Here is a 21,229-nt window from a genome sequence, read left to right as displayed (position 1 = left end):
TATACTTTCTCTGTTTGAAAATGTAGGTTATTTTGAAATTTTTAGATTCATTGCATTTTCTATGTATTATATATATATCTAGATGCATAGAAAAATCTATAAATTTAGAAAAATCAAAATAATCTATATTTTGAAACGGGGGGAGTACGTTGGAACGAGAATAGACTAACAATGGTATCAAATCCGTACCAGCAAAGTCGTACGGTTTGGGCGTGTGAACCCACGATTCAGCGGAATATAAATCGATAGCTGTGATATCTGAACCATCAGATTAAGAATGCAGCAGGAAAAAAGATCAAAGCTAGCTAGCTACTGGTATAACTGGTGCACAGCGTGCAGGCAAAGTCGCTAGTGGTGGCCTGCTCCACTATGCACAAGCTTTGCGACATTTCCGTGGCATCTCCTCAAAACGGTCAGAACACGACAGAAATGGACGCCGCGGCAACTTTATGCGCTGGCCGCGGGACCTTATTTTCTCACTGCAATTCTCGTGGAAAGAGTCTTACTTGAGATATTCTGCAGCGACTACTGGCAAAGGCTCCAGCTAGCTAATCCCTGGTCTGAATAGCTTCATTCGGCAGACCTTTCTTTTTCACCGTACCACAAGTGGCGACTAGGAGTGAAGAATGTTTCCGCTTTCACAAATGACGGGCACTTGTGTGTTGAAAGAAACTTCGAATGGACCAACTGCAATTATGCAGGTTTTTTCAAGTGTTGTGATTGCGATCAAGTATTTGATTATCGTGAAGTAACAGTGGACCAATATATTGGTTGTTTTTCTTGAGATGCCTATGCGATAGGGGGTTTGGTATACCAATTTGTTGAACTAACCAATATTATATTGTAATTAGAGTACTCCATGAGCAGAGCCACCAATGTGGATAGTTGGGCGACTGCATGCCCGGACACGTAGTTATTTACCACTACTCTTTTTTTTTTTGAAAGAAAGCAGGAGCACTGCTTGATCATGTAAGAGGAAGGAGAAGCAGTCTTACAGACTCACGGGCTTACAGGTGGTTGTGTATTACAAGGAAACAAAACACGCTCAACACAAAATAACTAGCTAACATTAAGAAACAACAGGGACTACTCTTTTTTTCTGAAAGATTTATTCACCACTTTTTGACGTGATTCAAAGTCCTCGGTGGTGCAGGGGTTTCGAAAAGTTAGAACATCTATATACATCGCTAAGGAATGACTTATTCTTCATTAATTTGCAACCAAAACTGAGCACTTTTCTTTTCTCTTCCACTCTTCTCTGGGCACTAATATCAACTATGTCCTAATAAGAGTCCAAATTAAAGGTACATGTCTTGTATATTAAAATCTTCTTGCCAAGATTCTTAGAGCCTGAGGAACAAGGGAAGCATCATGGTTGCAGCATAGTTCTTCAATTGCTTCATGTGGAGGATTAGTTGTTGTACAGAAGAGAACATGGTGGGTGAGATGGGACTAAAATGGATAAAATAGCCACCTGTCTTCAAGCATCAATTAACATAACTGATCGCAATAGGAAAATAGAAAAGAAATATGCACACGACAGATAAGTAGTAAAAGAAATTGTGCAAAATTAAAATGGGAAAATTGACCGTATATAGAAAGAAATAGAATATGGCATTCATTACTGCCAAAAAGAAATCTTCACTGTAAATAATTCACCATATATTTGTAAATGTGCTGCAGATTTTTTGGCTTGCAGAGTTGCAGTCATTGCCTACGTGGAACTCTTAATTATCCCTACATACAACCTGCATGGCAATCAAAATATCCAGCCTATGGCCAAATAATGATCAGTGTATGCTGTCGTACGGTTGCCGACTTTACATGTTAATCACGGTGATAAGCAAATATATAGTTTGTTAACTTGCTGCAGCTATCAGTGTATGTGTTTCTATATGTGGTCATCATGTTTCCAAATGATAAGGATCTGGTTATGTACATGTGCAGTTGACAGTATAACTTAATACTGTTGTCGATGTGGTATTGGTGTAGAAACACAGCTGACTTTTGTTACCTATACGTAGGCCGTCATCAACATACTGTTTGACAACCGAAGCTGATTTTTATACTGAGATTCTGTTTATATACCTCTCGGAGTAAAAAAAAAAAAGTAATTTGTGTACTTAAATTTTGCTTTTTTGGGTACCCTTTACGTTAGTTGTCACCCAACAAAATTGGTTTCTTAATCATATCAGATTTTGATGTTGAGATGCTGCTGATGTCTACTTTACACTCGGGTCAAGGGAATCGTAATTGTGTGAATAATCCTAGACTAAATTTAGCTTTTTATTATTTTTCCTACTTATTACCTTGTTTATCATGAATTTAGGTAGTATTCTCCTAAATGATTTTGCCAGTATTAACGGGGTACCGGTGGTAACCAGCCTGGCTCAGTAAATATAGTACCATTCTTAAGACTCATTTTATACCAGTAGTAATTCAGACTTAATTAGTTCTACCAGTGAAAGTAAAAAACTAACATAATGTTTTTGAGAAGTAATATGTGTGTTGACAATGTTTTTACTATCAGTTGCTACTAGTCGTATCGAAGTGGACCTGCAAATTTGAATAGACCAGCTTTTTTAAATATAATCTTTGTTGTTGGACAGAGTGTGATGAGATGGAATGCTCCCAAGATAGGAAGGTTGTTGAAACCCCTGGTCGGAACTAGAGTTTCTACTGGGTTGATCCGTTGATATGCTCTTGCTGGTGAACGGAATTGAAGTCCTTAGCGCGTCAACATAAGAAACATAAAAGAAGAATAAAATTTATAATGCATATACTATTATACTTAATTAAAAGATACACTTTCTATATTTACATTAGTGTGGCATCATCCCATATAATTGCCCCATGGCCTCTCCAACTAATTAGTTTAAACATACACTTGAATTTGCATTTTGTTTTCCTAAACAAAAACCCTGCAATTTTTTAATGATAACACTGCTAGTGGTTGACTAATTATTATATTAGTCGCTTTAGTTAAGTCTACAAATGAAAAACTAGGGTCTTCCCTATCTACGCAGGATACAACTTTAATTTCGGGAACTAAAAATCTAAGCGCTTGATGACCTCTCATGAGATCATAGGCCATCAATGTCTTCATATTCTTTCTTTATATATGTTTTCTTATAGATACTATTTGAGAGCAACTTGCGAATAATTTGAGAGAAGCACTACCCCCTCAAATGCGTGTGGAGTCTGGCAAGTTGCAAGGACCAGTCATATAGTAGACCTGGCTAAGTGGCTACAACTTTATTTTTTAAGAAACAGTTAAATAACTTCTCGTAATTATATAATGAGAATATATATATGCATGAAAAACCCATATCGTGTTAATGCAGATAGCCTTACTACAACACATTACGATTTAGTACATTTTTAGAATTATTGTTAATTGTTTTTAAATGGTAAGCAATGTATTTATCAATAACCAGATATCTATGCTAGCCCGGTTTGCGAGAGTTGTTGGTAGGGTTAAGTATACACACATATATTTATAGGTGTGAGTGTGTATGCTCATATGTAAACATCAGTGTTACTATTATAAGTCTCAAGAGGGAAAAAAAGCTAAGAATTACATTGAGGCAACCTAGAACAGTGTCAGTGTATGATGTAAGGATTTTAGTTATAAACTAGCACTAATCATTTAAAATTACAATATTTAATCGACGTACAAAGAGTCACATACTTATGCAAGTGGTAAAAAATTAAGTAGACCCTGTGGTCTATAAAATTACAACACCGTCTAGTTTACCGTATTTCGTACTCCTATATGCACAAGCACAGCCTAGCAATTAAACTGCTGCAACCCTGATAGGCTAATTAATACAACAAAAAATAAGTAGAAATATATGTCGTGTCGACCGACTGTTCATTGCGAGAAAAAGAAGCTAATGTTGCACATCAAGGTCCCTTCCTATAAATTAAACAATCCAGCCAGCCCTGGCCTCAACCTCAAGGCATCAGCCACGCCGCCTGGAGCAAGCTTGCTGCAGTGCTGCGCCGCGGCACTCGCCATCTCCGAGCGGCCGAGCCACTCCGGAGAGCTCGATCAGCAGACTCGACCGCCGGGAGGCGCGAGCAGCGAAGGGAGAGCGGAGGAGATGGGCAGGGCGCCGTGCTGCGATAAGGCGACGGTGAAGAAGGGGCCGTGGGGGCCGGAGGAGGACGCCGTGCTCAAGGCCTACATCGACGAGCACGGCGCCGGCGGCAACTGGATACAGCTCCCCCACAAGATCGGTAGGATGCAACACCCTTTACCGATCGTTTATTCGTCTGCCTAACCTTAGCTGCAGAAGAGACTCGATCGGTGGATGGGATTCGGATCGTTAACCCTTTTGCTCGTTTGTAGGGTTGAACAGGTGCGGCAAGAGCTGCCGGCTCCGGTGGCTCAACTACCTCCGGCCCAACATCCGGCACGGCGGCTTCACGGAGGACGAGGACAGGCTGATCTGCAGCCTCTACATCAGCATCGGGAGCAGGTGAGTGCATGCGTAGAATTCAGACATTCAACTATTCAAGCACCTTTTCAACTGCTGCAACTCAGAGTTAGTAGATTGTCAATAATCAGCTATCTAGTAGCCAGCTAGCTGGGGGATCCTTCCATTGATCATGTCATGGGCTCTCGGCAGGTGGGCAACCATCGCCGCGCAGCTTCCGGGAAGGACGGACAACGACGTCAAGAACCACTGGAACACCAAGCTCAAGCGGCGCCTGCTCGGCGGCGGCCGGCGGCCGAGGGCGGAAACGCGCCTCCAGCTCCTCTCGAGCCCAGCAACCTGGCAGCAGAACTCCTTCGCCTCGTCGGCGCTCGAGAGGATGCAGGTGAGCATGCGTCTGCACCGGCGCCACCACCAGGCTCGCCTCGACAGCCCGGCGGCCTTCACCTTGCACAACTACGGCAACATCAGCGCGCCGCTGTGGCCGAGCCCGTCCCCGTCGCCTTCTCCTTCACCGACGGCGAGTGAGAGCTCGGAGATGCGGCCGCGGCAGCTACCAGGTGCAATTTCCACCGGTTACTCCGGCCTCTGGTCTCACATGCCGAGCAGCTTCAGTTATGCATGCGCTGGAGTGCAAGAGAACACGGACGGCACCTGCACGCCGCCGCTGTCGACGAGCATCGGGGAGACGATAACGGCGGCGGGCGTGGAGAGCTCGAGCTCGACGCCGACAGCAAGCTCCGCCTCAGCAACATTTGGCAGTATGGACGATGAGATCGACATGCTGCTCCGGCAGATTCAGTGCTTCGTGGAGAACGGCCAAATCGGCGACGAGGCGGTGGACGGCATAGACGGATGCTTCAGAGCAATGGATCATGAGGCGTTGGACGGCGGCGTTGGTTCTTGGAGCTCCTGCTCGACTCCTGGAGTGGATTCAGTGTTCCATGACTACGTGCAAGGGTACAACCAGTGCTAGAAGCCTTGCAGAGAGGCGGTACGGTAGTAGCACGTGTTAGATTTATCTGGTAGATTGATGAAATAATGCTTATTTTTGTGAACGTGTGATATGGTTGCGAGAACATAGAGTTTCAGGCTGAATATATATCATGGTGCATCATTGGGTATGTGAGTATGTAGTATGTACATCATAGTTCAGTAGTTTTCTTTTCTTAAGATTTAAATATCGTTATATGTGTGTTGTCAATGCTGGTGTGAAGATCAGCCTTCTTGTGAATGATCAATGCCGGAACTCATCCATATTCTAAAAAAAACATATGAATCTGGCTAGGGCATGCACTGATGTCCTCCAGAAATTCAGGATCAACTTTGTTTGCAGTAGTTCTGCAGTGAACAAAAACCTGGTTGTCTACTTGTATATGAAAGCTGTGTTTGGTTAGGCGTTTATCAGATGCATGCATCTTATTAACCATCTGGAATATCGATGGGTGCTGAATCTAATGTTCAGGTAATTTCCATGACCGATGATTTGTAACAGACTAACAGCACATGAAAACAGCAGCAGTAAATGGTAGTTCGCACTTGGAAGTATTTAGGAATTTTGATGGAGTTCAGGAGATCAGAAAAAACAGTTAGACGAATTTACTGTTTACTTCAGAATAACTCATAAGATTCCGATTCTCTCAGATGCACATGCTCCTCTTTCCAAAGATTTTGCTATGCTGAAATTTATAGTTAACTAGTCGTAAAAACAATCAGCACTACAGGTTGACACACATGTATTAATGATGAAACTAAAAGCAGACAACAACTGTACATCAAATGAATCAATTAGACTGAACAGTATGCGACGACCATAGAGTTCTTGGTGCTTCGTCCGCTACCTCTCAGAATGCATGTACGCAAATGATGGTGGACCAGGATCCTGATTCGAAACTTCCCTACCTGGGGTTCCTTCTCCTTCTGCTGGGCTTCCCATATCAGTGTCTGAATCAAAGTTCTCGATGATGTGATTAGACACGCTCCATGGGTTCTCAACTAGAGGATCAACATTAGCAATTCCGGTCTCATCTTTATCTCGAGTATTGAAGCTATCGTCATGCTCGTGAAAAATCTTGGAGGGAATGACAAGCGATCCACGCCATGAACCCTGACTGCAGGCACTAATCAAATGAGTCCGATTATTATAAAGGGTTATGCCAACATGCAGAACTAGAGCCAGCAATGAAGATGCCCCTGTGATCATGAATAGCCCAATGAAGCTGTGCAATGTCAGGCTGCTTGAAGTCTGGGAGTCATCTTTGTCCGGGCAAATTGTATCACCATATAAAAACTCTTTCTCCAGTTCTACCATTCTGCCACTGGATGCCAATTTCAGTATACCCCTTGAAATTTCAGGTGTGAGCGGAGAACCTCGAGGGAATGCCTGCAGAATAGAATAGAAACAAGAAACGCAAAACATGTCAATTAGTTATAGCACAAGTGCTACAAAACACCAGGGTAATTTATTAATCATTTATCGAAGCCCTATGTGACAATGAGCCAGTTATAATGACCATCTGCGCAAACCATGCATGATGAAGGGGGAATAGTATATTGATCATAATTTTCACATCGCAATGGTTAAAAATCCAACTATAAACGTACTGAATGATGCACAAAATTACGAGCTAACTGCACGACAATCTCCATAAGTGGCTGAGTTTTTTACATTGGTTCGCCAAGCCTATCACAACCATCCCCATTATTAGGAAGAGACCCCTTCTTTATCTGGGCTTGGGAGGCTATGTTGAAACAACATAGGCAGAGTTATTTAATTTGGTAAAGTAAATTTATTTGTGTTATTTAATACTTCTAGAAGCATTAAATCTTTTGTGCCTAAACTGTGAACCAATAATATGGAACCACCTTTCCATAAACATGATCTTGAGTTTTTCAGTCCACCAGAAGACAAATCTGATAATGCTTCTCATCCTTGGACATTTTTACATCTAAAAATATACAGGAATCTAAAGACCACAATAATTGATCATCGCACCAAATTTACAAAATAATGATATAGTAATATAGCAGGGTTCTGCAACAAAGTAGATGCAAATGTTGATGAATCATATAGCTGTACTGGAAAAAAAACTATAGAAATCACTTACATAACCAAATCCATCGAATTTGTAAGTTGGCCCAACCATAGTGTAGTTGTGGCAATACTTGGAAAGGAACAATTTGAGGTATGGTATTTCATCAACAATGACAGCAACTCTTCCAGTTGATAAGGCATCATTGTACTCCTCGGGAGAATTGAATGGGATCATTTTTGATTCATTAATTTTCAACCGTTTCAAAAACCCAGGCAAGAAAGAATCATTGAGGTAGCCAACATAATCCCCTCGCCTGATAACTTCATCTAAATTGGTGACTGTTGGCTGAAGCTGTTCTACCGTGAGAATTGAGCTTAAGCTTGCAGTATAACTCTGCTGCAATATTAGCACCACAAAAAGCCAAACTACTACTGCGATTCTTGATAAGTTGTTCACAATCTTCTCCCTATGAGCAAATACAAGTGTTGAGAAAGAGAAATAGAAGATAGATCCAATTTGACTGGCTGGTGGTCCTCTGAATTCCTTATTTGTTCTGTGCTCTATAAACCAAACTATAAAACCTGTGAAGACAAAGAAGGCTCCAGTTCCTAACCATAGATCAGCTGACAAAGGCTTTAGGAATGTCCATGCAGTCTTCTGTCTCTTGTCCCTAGCAGGAACTAGCATGCGTACCCCTGACTCGGTGTAAGGAAGAGTGAAGTCCACATATAAAGAACGGTTAGCCAGAATTGTCACATCACCTACTACTGCATCAAATTCCTGCCAGCAATTCACATAAAACTGGTTGAGAAACTTTAGAGTAGAGGCTATGAATGTTTACCACATATTTCTACAAGTTGAACAGACTACTAGGAATAATAGTTACACAGAAGAATTTGACTGACTTAAGAGGGGGTAACAATTCTTTTTCGGAATTGAATAAAGGAGGAATTTCGTTATTTTGATTACAGGAGTCTGTAACCAAGTTACTAAAGTTGATTTGATTAATAATAGAGATACTGCCTTCTAGTTGGAGTATTCAGATAAATCACCACTGCATTCCTAAAAATAAAATACGCATGTAGAAAACTTACAAATCAGATAAGATAATTGCACAAAAGCAGGAATACGACCCAGCGCAAAACAAAAATAGTAAGTTCCAATGAATACTGATCTTTTGTGTGGATTATGCATATTCATAGTATAGAAATATAGAATGAAAAGGTGCATAGACAATAATTAAGTTTACAATCTTACATATTTGCATGACTGATGATCAATAAAAAAGAATCACATGCTACCAGTTTTATGTACTCAAGAAGAGCATAAATGACAGCATTTTGCAGATAAGTCCAGATCAGCTCTAATCAACTAACAGATTTGTTTCATTGGTTAGTTTGGACACCAAGTTTAACTCCACTAGTTTGATCATGACAAATAGCAAAAATGGAACAAAGCAAAGTCCAAACATACATTAAGATAAACTTTGTAGATAAGTGAGTCGTAGGTTCCAGCGCTTTCTCCTTTGCCATCTCCAAACTCCTTGTAGTGAATGGGTACTTCATAAGGTAATGCATGAATAACTTCCTCAAATACATGGGCACAGAACCCTGTGGCTTTACCATTTTCAAATTGAATAAAATTGCCAAACCCAGGTTTAAAAGGTACTCCTATTTTGAGTGTTCTATTTGCAGGCAATAGCCATCCTCTAGGTGCCTTGTCACTGCCACCTGGCCATATAATGGCGTAAAGATCAGCCTTCTTGTTTAGATTTCCGGATATGTTGAATCCAGGAGTCCAAAAACCAATTACTTTTCTGTCCTGACCAACTACATTTATTATCTTGTAAGTTGTTGATACCAATTTCCAGTCCTGAATGTGGAATTTCCCAGTCATGCCAAAGAAACTAGTTTTCAAGAATGCATCGTGCAGTTTCTCAGCAGCCTTGGAAGTATTAATTTTGTCAAAGTCAGTGGATCCATTGTTTGTTTCAGACGGTAAAAAGTCTGAATTCACATATCCAGCCTTCTCTGCAGCTAACGCTAATGCCCATACAGTATCATATGCATACAGACCAGAAAGTATAGGCCCATTCAGTTTTGTGCCTGGATTTTCCCTTTTGTATTTCTCGTGCCATCTCTGTTTAAAATCTTGAAGTCTCTCAGTGTCTTCAACATAAGGTTCAACCCCAACAACACCATTCATAACATCAAGTGCAGGAGAACCAACTACATCAAAAATATCCGTCAAACCATATGCCATAATCCATACAAAGCCCTGGCCCATCATCCCCTCATCCTTGGCAAGCCGGAAAAACTTAAGGGCTAACTGGTATGACATGCGCACAACAAATACACTGGTCCAGTTGCCTTTTAAACTTGAGATAGCACCCTTTATCTCATCATCTCCAGCCGAAGAATGGATCTTGCACCTGTACGAAACACGAGAACCAACATGTCCCAGGGCATCAACAAGATCAGGGATGAATCTAGTGTTGGAATCATCATTCTCAATGACAGGTACGACTTCCCTCCAATTGAATTTCTGGACAAGCGAAGCGATAGCTTTTGCTTGAGAAGAATCATTCCATGCTGTCCGGATGAAGTATGGGGTCTGACTAGACGACCGGGATGGACTATCTGCAGAAAACGAAATGATTGGAACCGATGCCTTGTTCCCAAGCTCTGCAAGAAATTTGGCCTGAGTTGATGTCTGTGGCCCCACGATTGCTTGCACACGAACATTTTTCAGTAGATCAACACCTGCAGTGTTTCCCAAATATGTGTAAGTAAACAGTACTGAAAAGTTCAGTGGCGCTCATTCATTCTACCTTCACAGGGAAAAAATTTGGTTTCAATCCAACAGCAGATCCAGGGATTCTGAGACTAGGCAGTAAAATTGAACCTTCATATAAAACAAAATACCATGTGGGTTCTTATTTTGGGGGGCGAGAAAAACAAGGTTCAAAGCACACAACTTCGGTCTTATCCTAACTGAAAGCAGGGATGAACAGGGTTCGGAACCTGTGCATTGGCCTTAGTAGGTTTCAGGCGTTCACGGAACCATTGGAAATCTACAACTTGCATACTACACTCGTGATATCTTCGCGACATGGATGGATATGGCAGGTTTCGGTGGACACGGGGTACCTTCTCCTTATGCCGCGGAGCGGAGCTTGGTGACGCGGCAACTTGGGGTAAAGGAGCCGGCGAGGAGGCAGGGTTCGGCGGCGCGGGAGACCGGGAATGTGCGGTCCCCGGAGGACGCCGTCCGCCGCTGCACGGCAGGGTTCTGAATCCGGCAGGGAGAAGTGGGAGCGGCGGCGAAGCCGTGGTGCCATGTTGCCGAGGTATGGGCTCAAATTTGCTGGGCTGTCACATTGGGCCAAGCTGTGCCCCATTTGGAATTTTTTTTAAAAAAGGGATAAAAAAAAATTAAAATTCGAAAAAGGGGTGGCCGTTGGGAAAATTTAGAGAAATGGGTGCCTCCCGCCCGATGAATGGGCGGGAAGCATGGGGCCCGGGACATCCCGCCCACCCAGAGGGCGGGATGTCACCCGAGGGCCTCTTCGCAAACAAATTATTTGCGAAGAGGTCCCTGAGAGGGCATCCCGCCCAACCAAAGGGCGGGATGTCCCGGGCCCCACGCGTCCCGCCCGTTCAGCGGGCGGGAGGCATCCCGCCCTTTGGTCGGGCGGGAGGTCCCCCCACCGGCTATTTAAGCCCCAACCTGCCCCAAAAATGCCATTTTATCCAGCAAAAATCAGAAAAAAAGAGAAAGAGAGAACAGGAAGAGAGAAGAGGAAGCGGCGAAGCCCTGTCCACGCGTCGATTTTGAGGTATATTCTCGTTCTAGCCATATAAGTACTTGAAAATAACTATAATTTAGGAAATATTTGTTAGAGTAGTTATGTTTTGAATAGTTTTAGTATTTTCATTTGTTTTTAGTATAATTTATAATCTGAATAGTTTAGAATCTGTAAAATATAATCTGAGAGTCGCTGAAATTTAGGATCGTCGTTCGTTGTGTATTAATATGTAGTATAACTAGTTTATTAATGATTGACAGATATGTCTTCCGAGAAGGGTATTTTCAGTATATATTACGGAGAAGGAAATGTGATTTATGGGCCGAATGGGGTAGATTTAAGTGAATTCAACTGTGCGGTCAGAGGAATTACCAGACCGCACGAGAGGACATTTGAATCCCTATGCAACTGGTTAATGAGGGGACTAAGGATTAATCAGGAGACACACACTGTGAGTGTTCAATGCGTCATAAATCGTACCACTCACGCTTTGATCTGGGAGCTTATGCCACTTGCAAGCAACGAGGACTGGCTAACTTATCTGCAAAATGCAAGTCATTGGCAGTGGCCACTGGTACTCCTTGTCAGTGTGCACCAAAACCCTCCTTTGATAAACATTGAAGCTGGTCCGGGGGATGAAAATATTGATGAAGAAGTCGAGGAGGCAAACATTGAGGCAGGTGGCACCGCAGCACCTCAATGCGTGGCTGATGAGGGGGAGAACATACCCTTTATTGTTGAACAGCTGCAAGACGAAGAACGTGAATTGGATGAAGCAATGAATGCCGATTCGTCTGATGATGACGATGATGTGCCTCAAGATTGGGTAAGCAGCGACTTCAGTCATCTTGTCGTAGATGACGGATGTAGCTGGCCTTCGGATTGCAGGGAGAATGAAATTATCCAGGGTGCAAGGTACCACTCAATTGAAGAGGTGAAGGAAGCTGTTAAGTGCTGGTCTCTCTCTCTTATGCGAGAGTTTAAGACAGTCGAGTGCAAATCTCGTAAGTACGATGTGGTATGTGTGAAGGATGGCTGTCCATGGCGGGTGCATGCCTACAAGGGTAAATGGAAAGATTATTAGGAATGCTCCATTGTCACTCAGCACACTTGTCATTTGCCTGGGGTGCAGAAGAGCCATCGCAACCTCACGTCGCAATACATCGCAAATGAGATGTACGGGACGATAGTAGAGAACTTGTCATATGAACCAAAGTCTATTATCAGGTACATTCAGGAAAAGTACAAGTATACCATCTCATACAGTAAGGCGTGGAGTGCAAAACAAAAGGTGTTGGAGATGAGGTTTGGTACGTTCGAGGCTGCATATGATAATGTTCCTCGAATGCTGGCCGTCCTATGTCAGAGAAATCCTGAAAGCTACTATGACCTGAAAACTCTAGACAGAGGAGAAGGTCCGCCCCACATATTGCAGCGGGTCTTTTTCAGCTTGGGTCCATGCATTAACGCATTTCATCACTGCCGGCCTATCCTGTGCATCGACGGGACCTTTCTCACAAGAAAGTATAGATTGCAAATGCTGACAGCTATTGGAGTGGATGGAAACAATCAATTGCTGCCTGTTGCTTTTGCTTTTGTTGAGAGTGAGAACACAGACAGTTGGTACTGGTTTCTGGAACGGGTTAAGCTTGCAGTCGTTCGGGATAGGGAAGATGTCTGCCTGATTCATGATCGTCACGCCGGCATACTGAGGGCAATTCTAGATTTGCAGCAGGGGTGTGTGGAGACCGGAGAGCCGCCCAAGTGGCGTGATATTCGCAGTAGGTGGTGCATGAGGCATATCGGTGCAAACTTTTTCAGGCAATTCAAGAACAAGCACCTTATGGATATGTTCAAGAGGCTATGCAAGGAAACGAATCAGCAAAAATTTAACAAGCAGTGGCAGAAACTTGATGAACTGACCGGGAAGAAAAGAGCCGAGGACGCATCAAAAAACATAACTGCACAGGACGAAGCAGAGGCTTTGTGCTCTTTGCCAACAGATACTGCACGTACTCGCAGAAGGTCTGGGTCAGCGGTGAAAAAATTTTCTGAATGGATTGAGAATGAACCTAAGGAGAAGTGGGCGTTACTTTATGATACCGATGGTGCAAGATACGGTATAATGACCACCAACTTCGCCGAAGTTTACAATTGGGTGCTGCGAGGTGTTCGTGGGCTTCCACTGGTTGCAATTGTTAAATTCATTGTCCGCGGGTGTACCGATTACTTTCGGGAGCGGTTCAATAAAAATCAGATATTCATGCGAGATCCAGACAGAAATTTTGGATTCAAGGTAACAGAATACATGACTAAGAAGGCAGAAAGCGCCCGGCTACACCATGTACGGCAATGTGGAACACAGGAGCTCAAGTTTGAGGTATCTCCTAAAGATAGGGCGCGACATGGCATGAGGCGTCAAACTCCTGTAAAGGAGTGCATTCTCAAGTTCGATGGAACTTGTTGTTGCTCATGCATGAGGCCCAAGTTGCTGCACTTACCTTGTTCTCATGTAATGGCTGCTTGTGCAGATATTGGACATCCTGTCGATATATATGTTTCACATTACTTCAGAAAGGAGACAATTGCTAGCACCTGGCAGTATGAGATCTATGGGTTCCGTTTGGTTGGATCGTTCACTGAGACAGCGAATCCTGTTATCTATATTCCAGACCCAAGATCATCACGGGTTAAGAGAGGACGCCGTCAGTCACGGCGTATTCGTAATGATATGGATGAGTCAGAGCTCCGTCCGAGGATACAACGCTGCAGTGCATGTAATCAGATTGGACACACGTATAAACGTTGTCCAACCAATGATGCTGGCCCCAGTTGTACTGAAGCTGGCCCTACAGGTGATGCTACAGATGGAAGACCTCCGGTTGCATCAAGAAGTGGGAGACGTCGCCGATCGAGTGCTAGTACGTCATCAGGCATCATTTAGTTGTAATTTTATTTAAACGTTGTTTGCTCATATGTAATATTTGCTGCGTTGAGATTCTATCAGACCTAGATACGTATTTGTAATATTTGCCGCATTTACTGAAGACACAATATTTGGATTCATGTATTTGTAATATTTGTAATGTTCATTATCATATTATTTTATTTTAAATGGCTTCATGTATTGTACTATCGTAATATTTAGATTCTACGTTGCAAACGTTATCGTTTAACTATCTTCGTATGAGTTTTCGATACCGTAATCTTCTTTGAAAAATTGAATTAAAATTTTATGTGCATACATAAGAGTATGGCGAATGAATCTTATATTTGAAAAAATTCTGAATTTCAAATAGTTTCTGAAACAAATAATCTAAGAAAAATATAACAAAAATGGACCAGGAGCATAAGATTATAGGTTTTACAACTTTATAGGTTTTAGAACTTTGACTATATATTAGATATTAAATAATATCACATTAGAGAATAACAATAGATTTTAATTAGAAAAGGGTTATAATTAGGTTTAGTTAACATTTCAAATTTGAAAAATTCAAGACAAAAGAAGTTAAATTTACATCAAATTTGAGTTTGAAACTTTGCACAAAGGTACCTAGAGTTTATAGAATAGTCATACCAAACTTCATAAACAACAAAGCATGAAATCCTAAAGTTATGCATAAACTTTCCTTAATCTTAGTTTTAAAATAGGAGTAAAAGTATTTTGTTTCAAACTAAACTCCATTAACAAAAGTTATAGAGTTTGAAATCTACTTTCTAACAAAATTAGTTTTGCTATTTTTGGATTTTTCTGTGAATTGTTACGAATTTTGGAAGCCAGAAAACACATACACATGAAATAACAGTGCACCGGGAGGCATCCCGCCCAGTTGCCGGGCGGGAGGCTTCCCGCCCAGTGGCCGGGCGGGAGGCCTGCTTCAGGGACCACTTCGCGAATAAAAAAAGTTTTTTTATTCGCGAAGAGGTCCCTGGAAATTTTTTTTGAGCATCCCGCCCTATGGTTGGGCGGGATGCCTCTTTCCGCCCTCCCAGCGGGCGGGAGGTACCCACTTCCCTAAATTTCTCCAACTGGCACCCCTTTTTCGAATTTTGTTTTTTTTTATCCCCTTTTTAAAAAAAACTCGCCCCATTTGGGGCTTCCCGTCTTGGGCTTGCACTACAGAAGGCCTTTTGTTTTTCGGGAGAAAAATCCTTTTTACCTCCTAAACTCTGGAACGAGTCTGCGTTTCCGCATATAATAAAACCAACTCGTTGGACTCGTGATACCAGACACATAACCTCCGTAATTAGTTTCTCTCGGTGGTTTTACTTCTTTTCTTTTATATTTATTTTGGCTGAATCTTTAAAAAAATTATAGTAAATCAAAAAAATCATAAAATGGAAAATCTAATTTTATTGAACTCGACATAAGTAGACATATGCAGTGAACATATGATATGATCTAATTTAGTAAACTTTTAGATATATACTTTTCTGTAATTAATTCATAACTACAGTTTTCGTGGTCCAATTATGGTGAATTTTTTATCATAGGCTAATCATTATATGCTTGAGCCGTAGAAAATTTTTATGCTCATTTGATCATTTATGATTGAGCAACTAAATTCCAAGCTATATCAAAGATTCTTCAGTTTCTCAAGCATACATGATCCAATAAGCATGAATTTTTTATAACAGCTCAAGCATATAATGATTAGCCCACCATAAAAATTTCACCATAATTGGACCATGAAAGTGTAGCTACGAATTAATTACAGAAAAGTATATATCTAAAAGTACAACAAAAAAATTTTACTAAATTATATCATATCATATGTTCACTGCATAGATCTACTCGTGTGGAGTCCAACAAAATTAGATTTTTCATTTTATGATGTTTTTCGATTTACTATGATTTTTCAAAGATTCAACCAAAATAAATATAAAAGAAAAGAAGCAAAACCACTGAGAGAAACTAGTCAGGAAGGTCATATATAGGTCATGTATCCGTTATTGCGAGTTCAAGGAGTCCAGGCGGACAATTTTATTGTCTAGAGAAAACGCGAATTCGGAGGTAAAAAGGACTTTTCCTTTTTCGAGAGTCTTTAGGAATGGCCAGCGATTATGCGAGTAAAACTACCTAAATTTATGGAGAGATACTCCATATAGAACAGCCTATCAGTTATGATGCTTTGCATATCCATCATTTGAGTCTCCAAAAATTATTCTATGGTCTTTTTATAATCTTCTCAAATAGTCATAGTTTTTTAGCTCATCTGAGGCAATCCCCATGCATGTTTATTTTTCAAGTGGTCCACTGTTTTCTTATCGTGAATTTTATTGCTAATTTATTTTCTTCTTGAAAATATCTAAATTATACCAGAAAACCTTCAGTGATAAGAAATTGTGAAAAATAACAATAATCCTCAGCTATTTCAAAAAAATACTTGAAACATCTTTAATATCATATACTGTTGATGAGCCTGACATCCAGACTGCATGTAAGGACGCTCGCAAAAAAGAGCTCCATGGCCCAAGGAGCTGCGGTGCAACCGTGCAAGCCCAACTCGGCTCGTGATGGTTGAGAAGCTCCATCGTCAGGTTTCATCCCCAGGGAGGCCTTGGAGTTTGGGTGTCGATTACCAAAGTTGGTGATCAAACGTGTAAAGAGAGAGCGAATTGTAGTCGCGCATAAGCTCGCTCAACTAGCTAAGCGCTTGGTGTGACCACATGGAAGATGCCCTCACAACAAAAGCCTTTTGCAGTGTGGCCGGCTGCCGGCAGCAAAAGGGTAACGGTTGAGTCCAACAATGTTTCAGTGGTTAATTTACCGAAGAGTCAGGATTGAGCTCGTTCACCAATTGCAAGCACTTGGCATGACGTCCAAGAGCAATGGGCTGCACCAAGCAAGCTGATCCGGTGCGCAAAGTTTGTAACTGCCCGAGTTGTGTTCAAAGCGTCCTAATGGATGCATTCGCCAAAGACTATGTAACCCTGCTGCCATATCCATGTAAGCTCTCTGTGAGTTGCCCCCCACCCACCCCACCCCCCAAAAAAGAAGAAAAGTTAAGCGCTTGGTCCATTATGCTGTATGTAGGGCTGGACCCTGAGCCAGCTCGGAGCTTGCTCGTTTTCTTAGCCAGCTCGGCTCAGCTTGTTAACAAAACGAGCAAAATTGTTGGCTCGGCTCAGCTCGTTAATAGCTCGAGCTAGCTTATTAGACTAGCGAGCCAGATATAAATTTAGAATTACCATCTCAGGAAATTTAGGAGCTAAGGGTAGAGGCTAAAGTTTCAGCTCGGCTATAAGTATTGTAGTAGCAGCATGCATGTCTTAAAGAAATAACTAAAGCTCCACTCTTGTCCCTTTAACCTCAGTTCCATTGCAACTTGCAGAATGGACTTCATGTCCATCTGACCATCTCTCATCTAAAAAATACATACACATGCTAAATTTTAGTCACAAGCAAATATTGGATTAGTTTTGTAAAGAACTGTTTCAATCTAATCATGTTTGAGTTGTGCACTAAGTGAAGATAAAATGAATATTTAGTTTCTTTCTACCGTGCTTTCTAACTCAATTGGCTCATGAGCAGCTCACGAGATAGCTGGAGCCAGCTTAGTGAAACGAGAAAAATAGCTGCTCGGCTGTTAAAATATTCACCGAACCGAGCCGAGCTAGCTGCGAGTTTTGAGCTCGCGGTCCAGCCCTAGCTGAGAGCACGTGCAGGTTTGTGTGGAGCACTTGGTTGCTCAAGAATGTAGTGAAGTAACTAATAAAGTTCCCTCTTTATACTTGCAAGGAAAAAAAAACTCTACAAGCGCCGGATCAGGCTGAACCTTGCTCTGCTCACTTTGCTACCCGAACCGTGCTCGGATTGGCCTTGGGTTGAAGAAGCAGAACATGGATTCTAGCTCTAGGACCCTAGCACCATCACCGTGCGGCCGTGCCGAGATAGAGATCCATGCGGTTTGTTCATAGTATATGAGCAAAAAGAAAAAAAAACTCTCGAGCCGTACGTGTGAATCGCTCGCATTGCCAACAAACACAGGCAAGTTCGGTACGCACGCGCTTAATAAATTGCCAAGGGTAGAGAGGTTTGCACAGCACGACGGATGAAATGAGTATCGTAACAACAAGATGCGATTGAGCAAGTGAGCTAGCTCGCCGGACGTACCTGCCAACGCGGCGTCGACGGCGCTGGGGCCGGTGTCCCTGAGGTGCAGCCTGACCCTGGTGCGGTAGCCCGCGCGCCGCGCGTCGGCGTAGAAGTCCTCGAGCGCCAGCTCCATGCACGCCCAGCTGACGTTCCCCAGCCATGTCGTCCGGTCCAGGATCACCCCGACGTCCACCGCCCGCCTGCCGGTCTCCCCCGCCGCCTGCCCCTCGCCCCGCTCGGCGCCGGCGAGGCAGAGGAGGAGGGCAACGGCGAGGAGGAGACGAGACGGGGGACGGAGCGCCGCAGCCCGACCGGGCGACGAGCGGGCACCACCCGCTGCCACCTGGTGGTGAGCCGCTCCAGCTTTCATGGGGACACGCACACGCCGGCCTAAAGGAGAAAGCGATCAAATCCCTTCGCTCGATTCAATGACGATGGCTAAAGCCTAAAGGAGAAAGCGCCGTACAGGCAGTCAGGCAGACGACTACTGCTGCCCTCTGGGGCACGGTGCGTGCCTGTCTTACGTGCAGCAGCAGCGCGGCACGACGGCGTTCTGGCAAGCCAGTGCACGCGCTTGTCAGGCGATGACTTGCGGACTTGCGGGGCCCCGCGCGCCGCGCCGCGCAGCGCCGAGGGCGGTCGCCGTCGCCGACCGCGAGCGCTGAACCGCGTGGCGCGACATTGCCGCGAAACTCTACAGCGATACAGCGACGCTGCCCGTGCCGTGGGAGGCTACCCAATCTGTCGTCGACGCATCTAGTATACACATTACAATTTCGTCGTTTCGTGTCGGCACGGCTTGACCGTCCGGCCGGCCGGGGCGAGAAACCTTCAACCCGTCCGGCTGTGGCGACGGGGGAGCCGCGTGTAGTTCGACAGGCGGATAGGGTGAGCGCAACGGGCAGAGGAGGCGACTGGCGAAGAGGAACCAGACGCTGTGTGGCGCGGTCAAAGTCGTCGAGCGATCGAGCTTCGTCCGGCCAGTAGCTTCGTAGCGGAGTTATTTGAAAACCCGGCCCGGTGGTGGTCCTCGCGAAGGAACACCGGGACTCGGGGAGACCACCGGCCGTCGACCCGTCGCTGATTCACGTCTCTGCCCTGAAGCGGCCAAGCTGGAATCTTCAATCTTCTGCAGCGGACAGAGATCGATGGGGTAATCTAATTTACGGGTGACCGTACGAAACTTTCCATATGGTCGATTTCCGACCAGGTAATAACTGCAGTCCGTGTGTCTTCCATTCCAATTAGCTTATCGCAATTCCCAGCGCTGGCAGCTAATCACCGGACACACGTGCTCGCCAAGCGCATTTGAGCTTTTTTTCCCAACACTGTATTATTTTTCATGCATCCTTTTCTTTTTCTCTTTTGATAAGAAACTATACATACAAAAATTAGATACAAATATTTATATACATAAAGTTTGATCAAATCATAAATATAAAAATTGTAGAAAAGAGAAATATTATATAAAAGGTAAGAAACAAAAATAGTGAAAAAAATTGGGAAAAACTTTGAAACAGCCGGTGAAACTTATAAAAATCAGGAACAAAAATTTCAGGAGAAAAAAATTTGGAAAACAAAAGTTAAGAATAAAATTTGGGGAACAAAAATTCAGACAAAAATTTGGAAGCAAAAATTTAATATTAAATATGTGATATAAAGATTTAAAAAAACTTTGGGAGGAAAATTCAGAAGCAAAATTTTGGAAGCATAACTTAATATCTAGTTTGGGAGACAAATTTTGGGAACTCAGCGGCTGGAACTAGGCAAGGAAGAGAAAATGAAAAAAAGGAAAGAGAAAAGAAATTGGAGATAAAATTTTTGAGATCGATAAAATTTGGAAAGAAAATGTGCAAAACTTTTGTACAAGAAAAAACTTAGATTTAGCATAAACTTTGAGAGTGTTAGTGCTATATAAACACTTTTATTTTTGTGGTTGCTGGAGTTTAGAAGAAGCATGCACATAAAGAAGAATATCTCCAAACCACCATAGTGCTTAGTGATCACATCCATAGACTTTAACACAAGCTCGGAGAGTGCTAGTGCTATATTAGACCATGAGAGAGTGAGAGGCTGCCTTGTGTATGGTTCTAGAGTGAACCACCGCTATAATTTTGGTGTGCCGACCCCTTGGAGTCTTGGTGACTCGCCGGCAAGTTTTCGATTCTCCGGCTTGATGTAGAGCGGCGTCGACGACCTTGTACAGGGGATGAGGAGACCCCTCATTCGTGGGAAACTCCGCAGTGAAGATGGTGTCAAGGAGACCGGGGCAAGAGGTGGTGAGCATTGTCTTTATGGCAAAGACTTCACCTACTTGGCATGAGTCTTAGTGGCGAGACCAAACTCTTAATCGGAAGAGACTTGTGACTGAGAGCGTACCTTGGTGGAGCTCCAACGTGAACTAGAGGTGGCTTTAGCCCACCGATACCACGGGAATAAGATTGACGTGCCGAGTTTGCATATCCTTAATCCACTCTTTTACATTTCCTTATTTCGTACTTGGAACTTGTGTGCCTTTACTTTCTTAAGGTAGAATGTTACTAGGATTCAAAATTTATCCAAAAACAAATCATCTTACCTTATTTATAAAATGCATGTGCATGTAAGAATCAATTAGTGCAAATATGTGTAATAAATAAGGGCAAATATGATTATTTTATATTCTTGTTAATTTGTCCTAAAATTTCTAGGATAACTTATTTTTTAGGACAGGGGGAGTAGGTTGCAAAACTCTTGTTTGGGTGGGTTGAAGAACACTTCAACTAGTTACACATCTAGTAGTATGCTCTAATTTATATTTTGAGCAATTTAAATGGAAACCATAGATTAAATTTTTATGTTG

General features: G+C 42.8%; 2 protein-coding genes across 2 annotated transcripts; one reads left to right on the top strand and one right to left on the bottom strand.

Annotated features, from left to right (window-relative positions):
• The first annotated feature begins 3,947 nt into the window (after positions 1-3,947).
• Positions 3,948-5,713, top strand: LOC112882141 (transcription factor MYB36-like). Its single transcript, XM_025947128.1, has 3 exons — positions 3,948-4,242; positions 4,355-4,484; positions 4,635-5,713. Exons 1-3 carry the CDS (start codon positions 4,107-4,109, stop codon positions 5,416-5,418), a joined length of 1,050 nt encoding a protein of 349 aa, XP_025802913.1. The 5' UTR covers positions 3,948-4,106; the 3' UTR covers positions 5,419-5,713.
• A 388-nt stretch (positions 5,714-6,101) lies between these two features.
• LOC112883535 (glutamate receptor 2.9-like) lies at positions 6,102-19,021 on the bottom strand. The gene is made up of 5 exons (XM_025948843.1): positions 18,854-19,021; positions 18,406-18,777; positions 8,951-10,239; positions 7,550-8,257; positions 6,102-6,825 (listed from the first exon to the last, which is right to left on the bottom strand). The coding sequence occupies exons 2-5, from the start codon at positions 18,755-18,757 to the stop codon at positions 6,280-6,282; spliced, it is 2,895 nt and encodes a 964-aa protein (XP_025804628.1). The 5' UTR covers positions 18,758-18,777; positions 18,854-19,021; the 3' UTR covers positions 6,102-6,279.
• Positions 19,022-21,229: the final 2,208 nt, after the last annotated feature.

The sequence above is a fragment of the Panicum hallii genome, chromosome 2, assembly GCF_002211085.1.
Source record: "Panicum hallii strain FIL2 chromosome 2, PHallii_v3.1, whole genome shotgun sequence".
Classification (NCBI taxonomy): domain Eukaryota; kingdom Viridiplantae; phylum Streptophyta; class Magnoliopsida; order Poales; family Poaceae; genus Panicum; species Panicum hallii.
Note: the sequence above shows the minus strand (reverse complement) of the source record. Positions and strands in the feature narration are given on the sequence as shown.

What these genes read in the sequence shown, in the direction of transcription:
- LOC112882141 (XM_025947128.1), top strand. Translation starts at nt 4,107, where the DNA reads ATGGGCAGGGCGCCGTGCTGCGATAAGGCGACGGTGAAGAAGGGGCCG. An exon ending in ACAGCTCCCCCACAAGATCG is followed by an intron (nt 4,243 to 4,354) that starts GTAGGATGCAAC and finishes GCTCGTTTGTAG; the next exon opens with GGTTGAACAGGTGCGGCAAG. An exon ending in TACATCAGCATCGGGAGCAG is followed by an intron (nt 4,485 to 4,634) that starts GTGAGTGCATGC and finishes GGCTCTCGGCAG; the next exon opens with GTGGGCAACCATCGCCGCGC.
- LOC112883535 (XM_025948843.1), bottom strand. Translation starts at nt 18,757, where the DNA reads ATGAAAGCTGGAGCGGCTCACCACCAGGTGGCAGCGGGTGGTGCCCGC. An exon ending in TCTACAAAGTTTATCTTAAT is followed by an intron (nt 8,258 to 8,950) that starts GTATGTTTGGAC and finishes AATTGCTGGCAG; the next exon opens with GAATTTGATGCAGTAGTAGG. An exon ending in AATTCGATGGATTTGGTTAT is followed by an intron (nt 6,826 to 7,549) that starts GTAAGTGATTTC and finishes TCTATTCTGCAG; the next exon opens with GCATTCCCTCGAGGTTCTCC.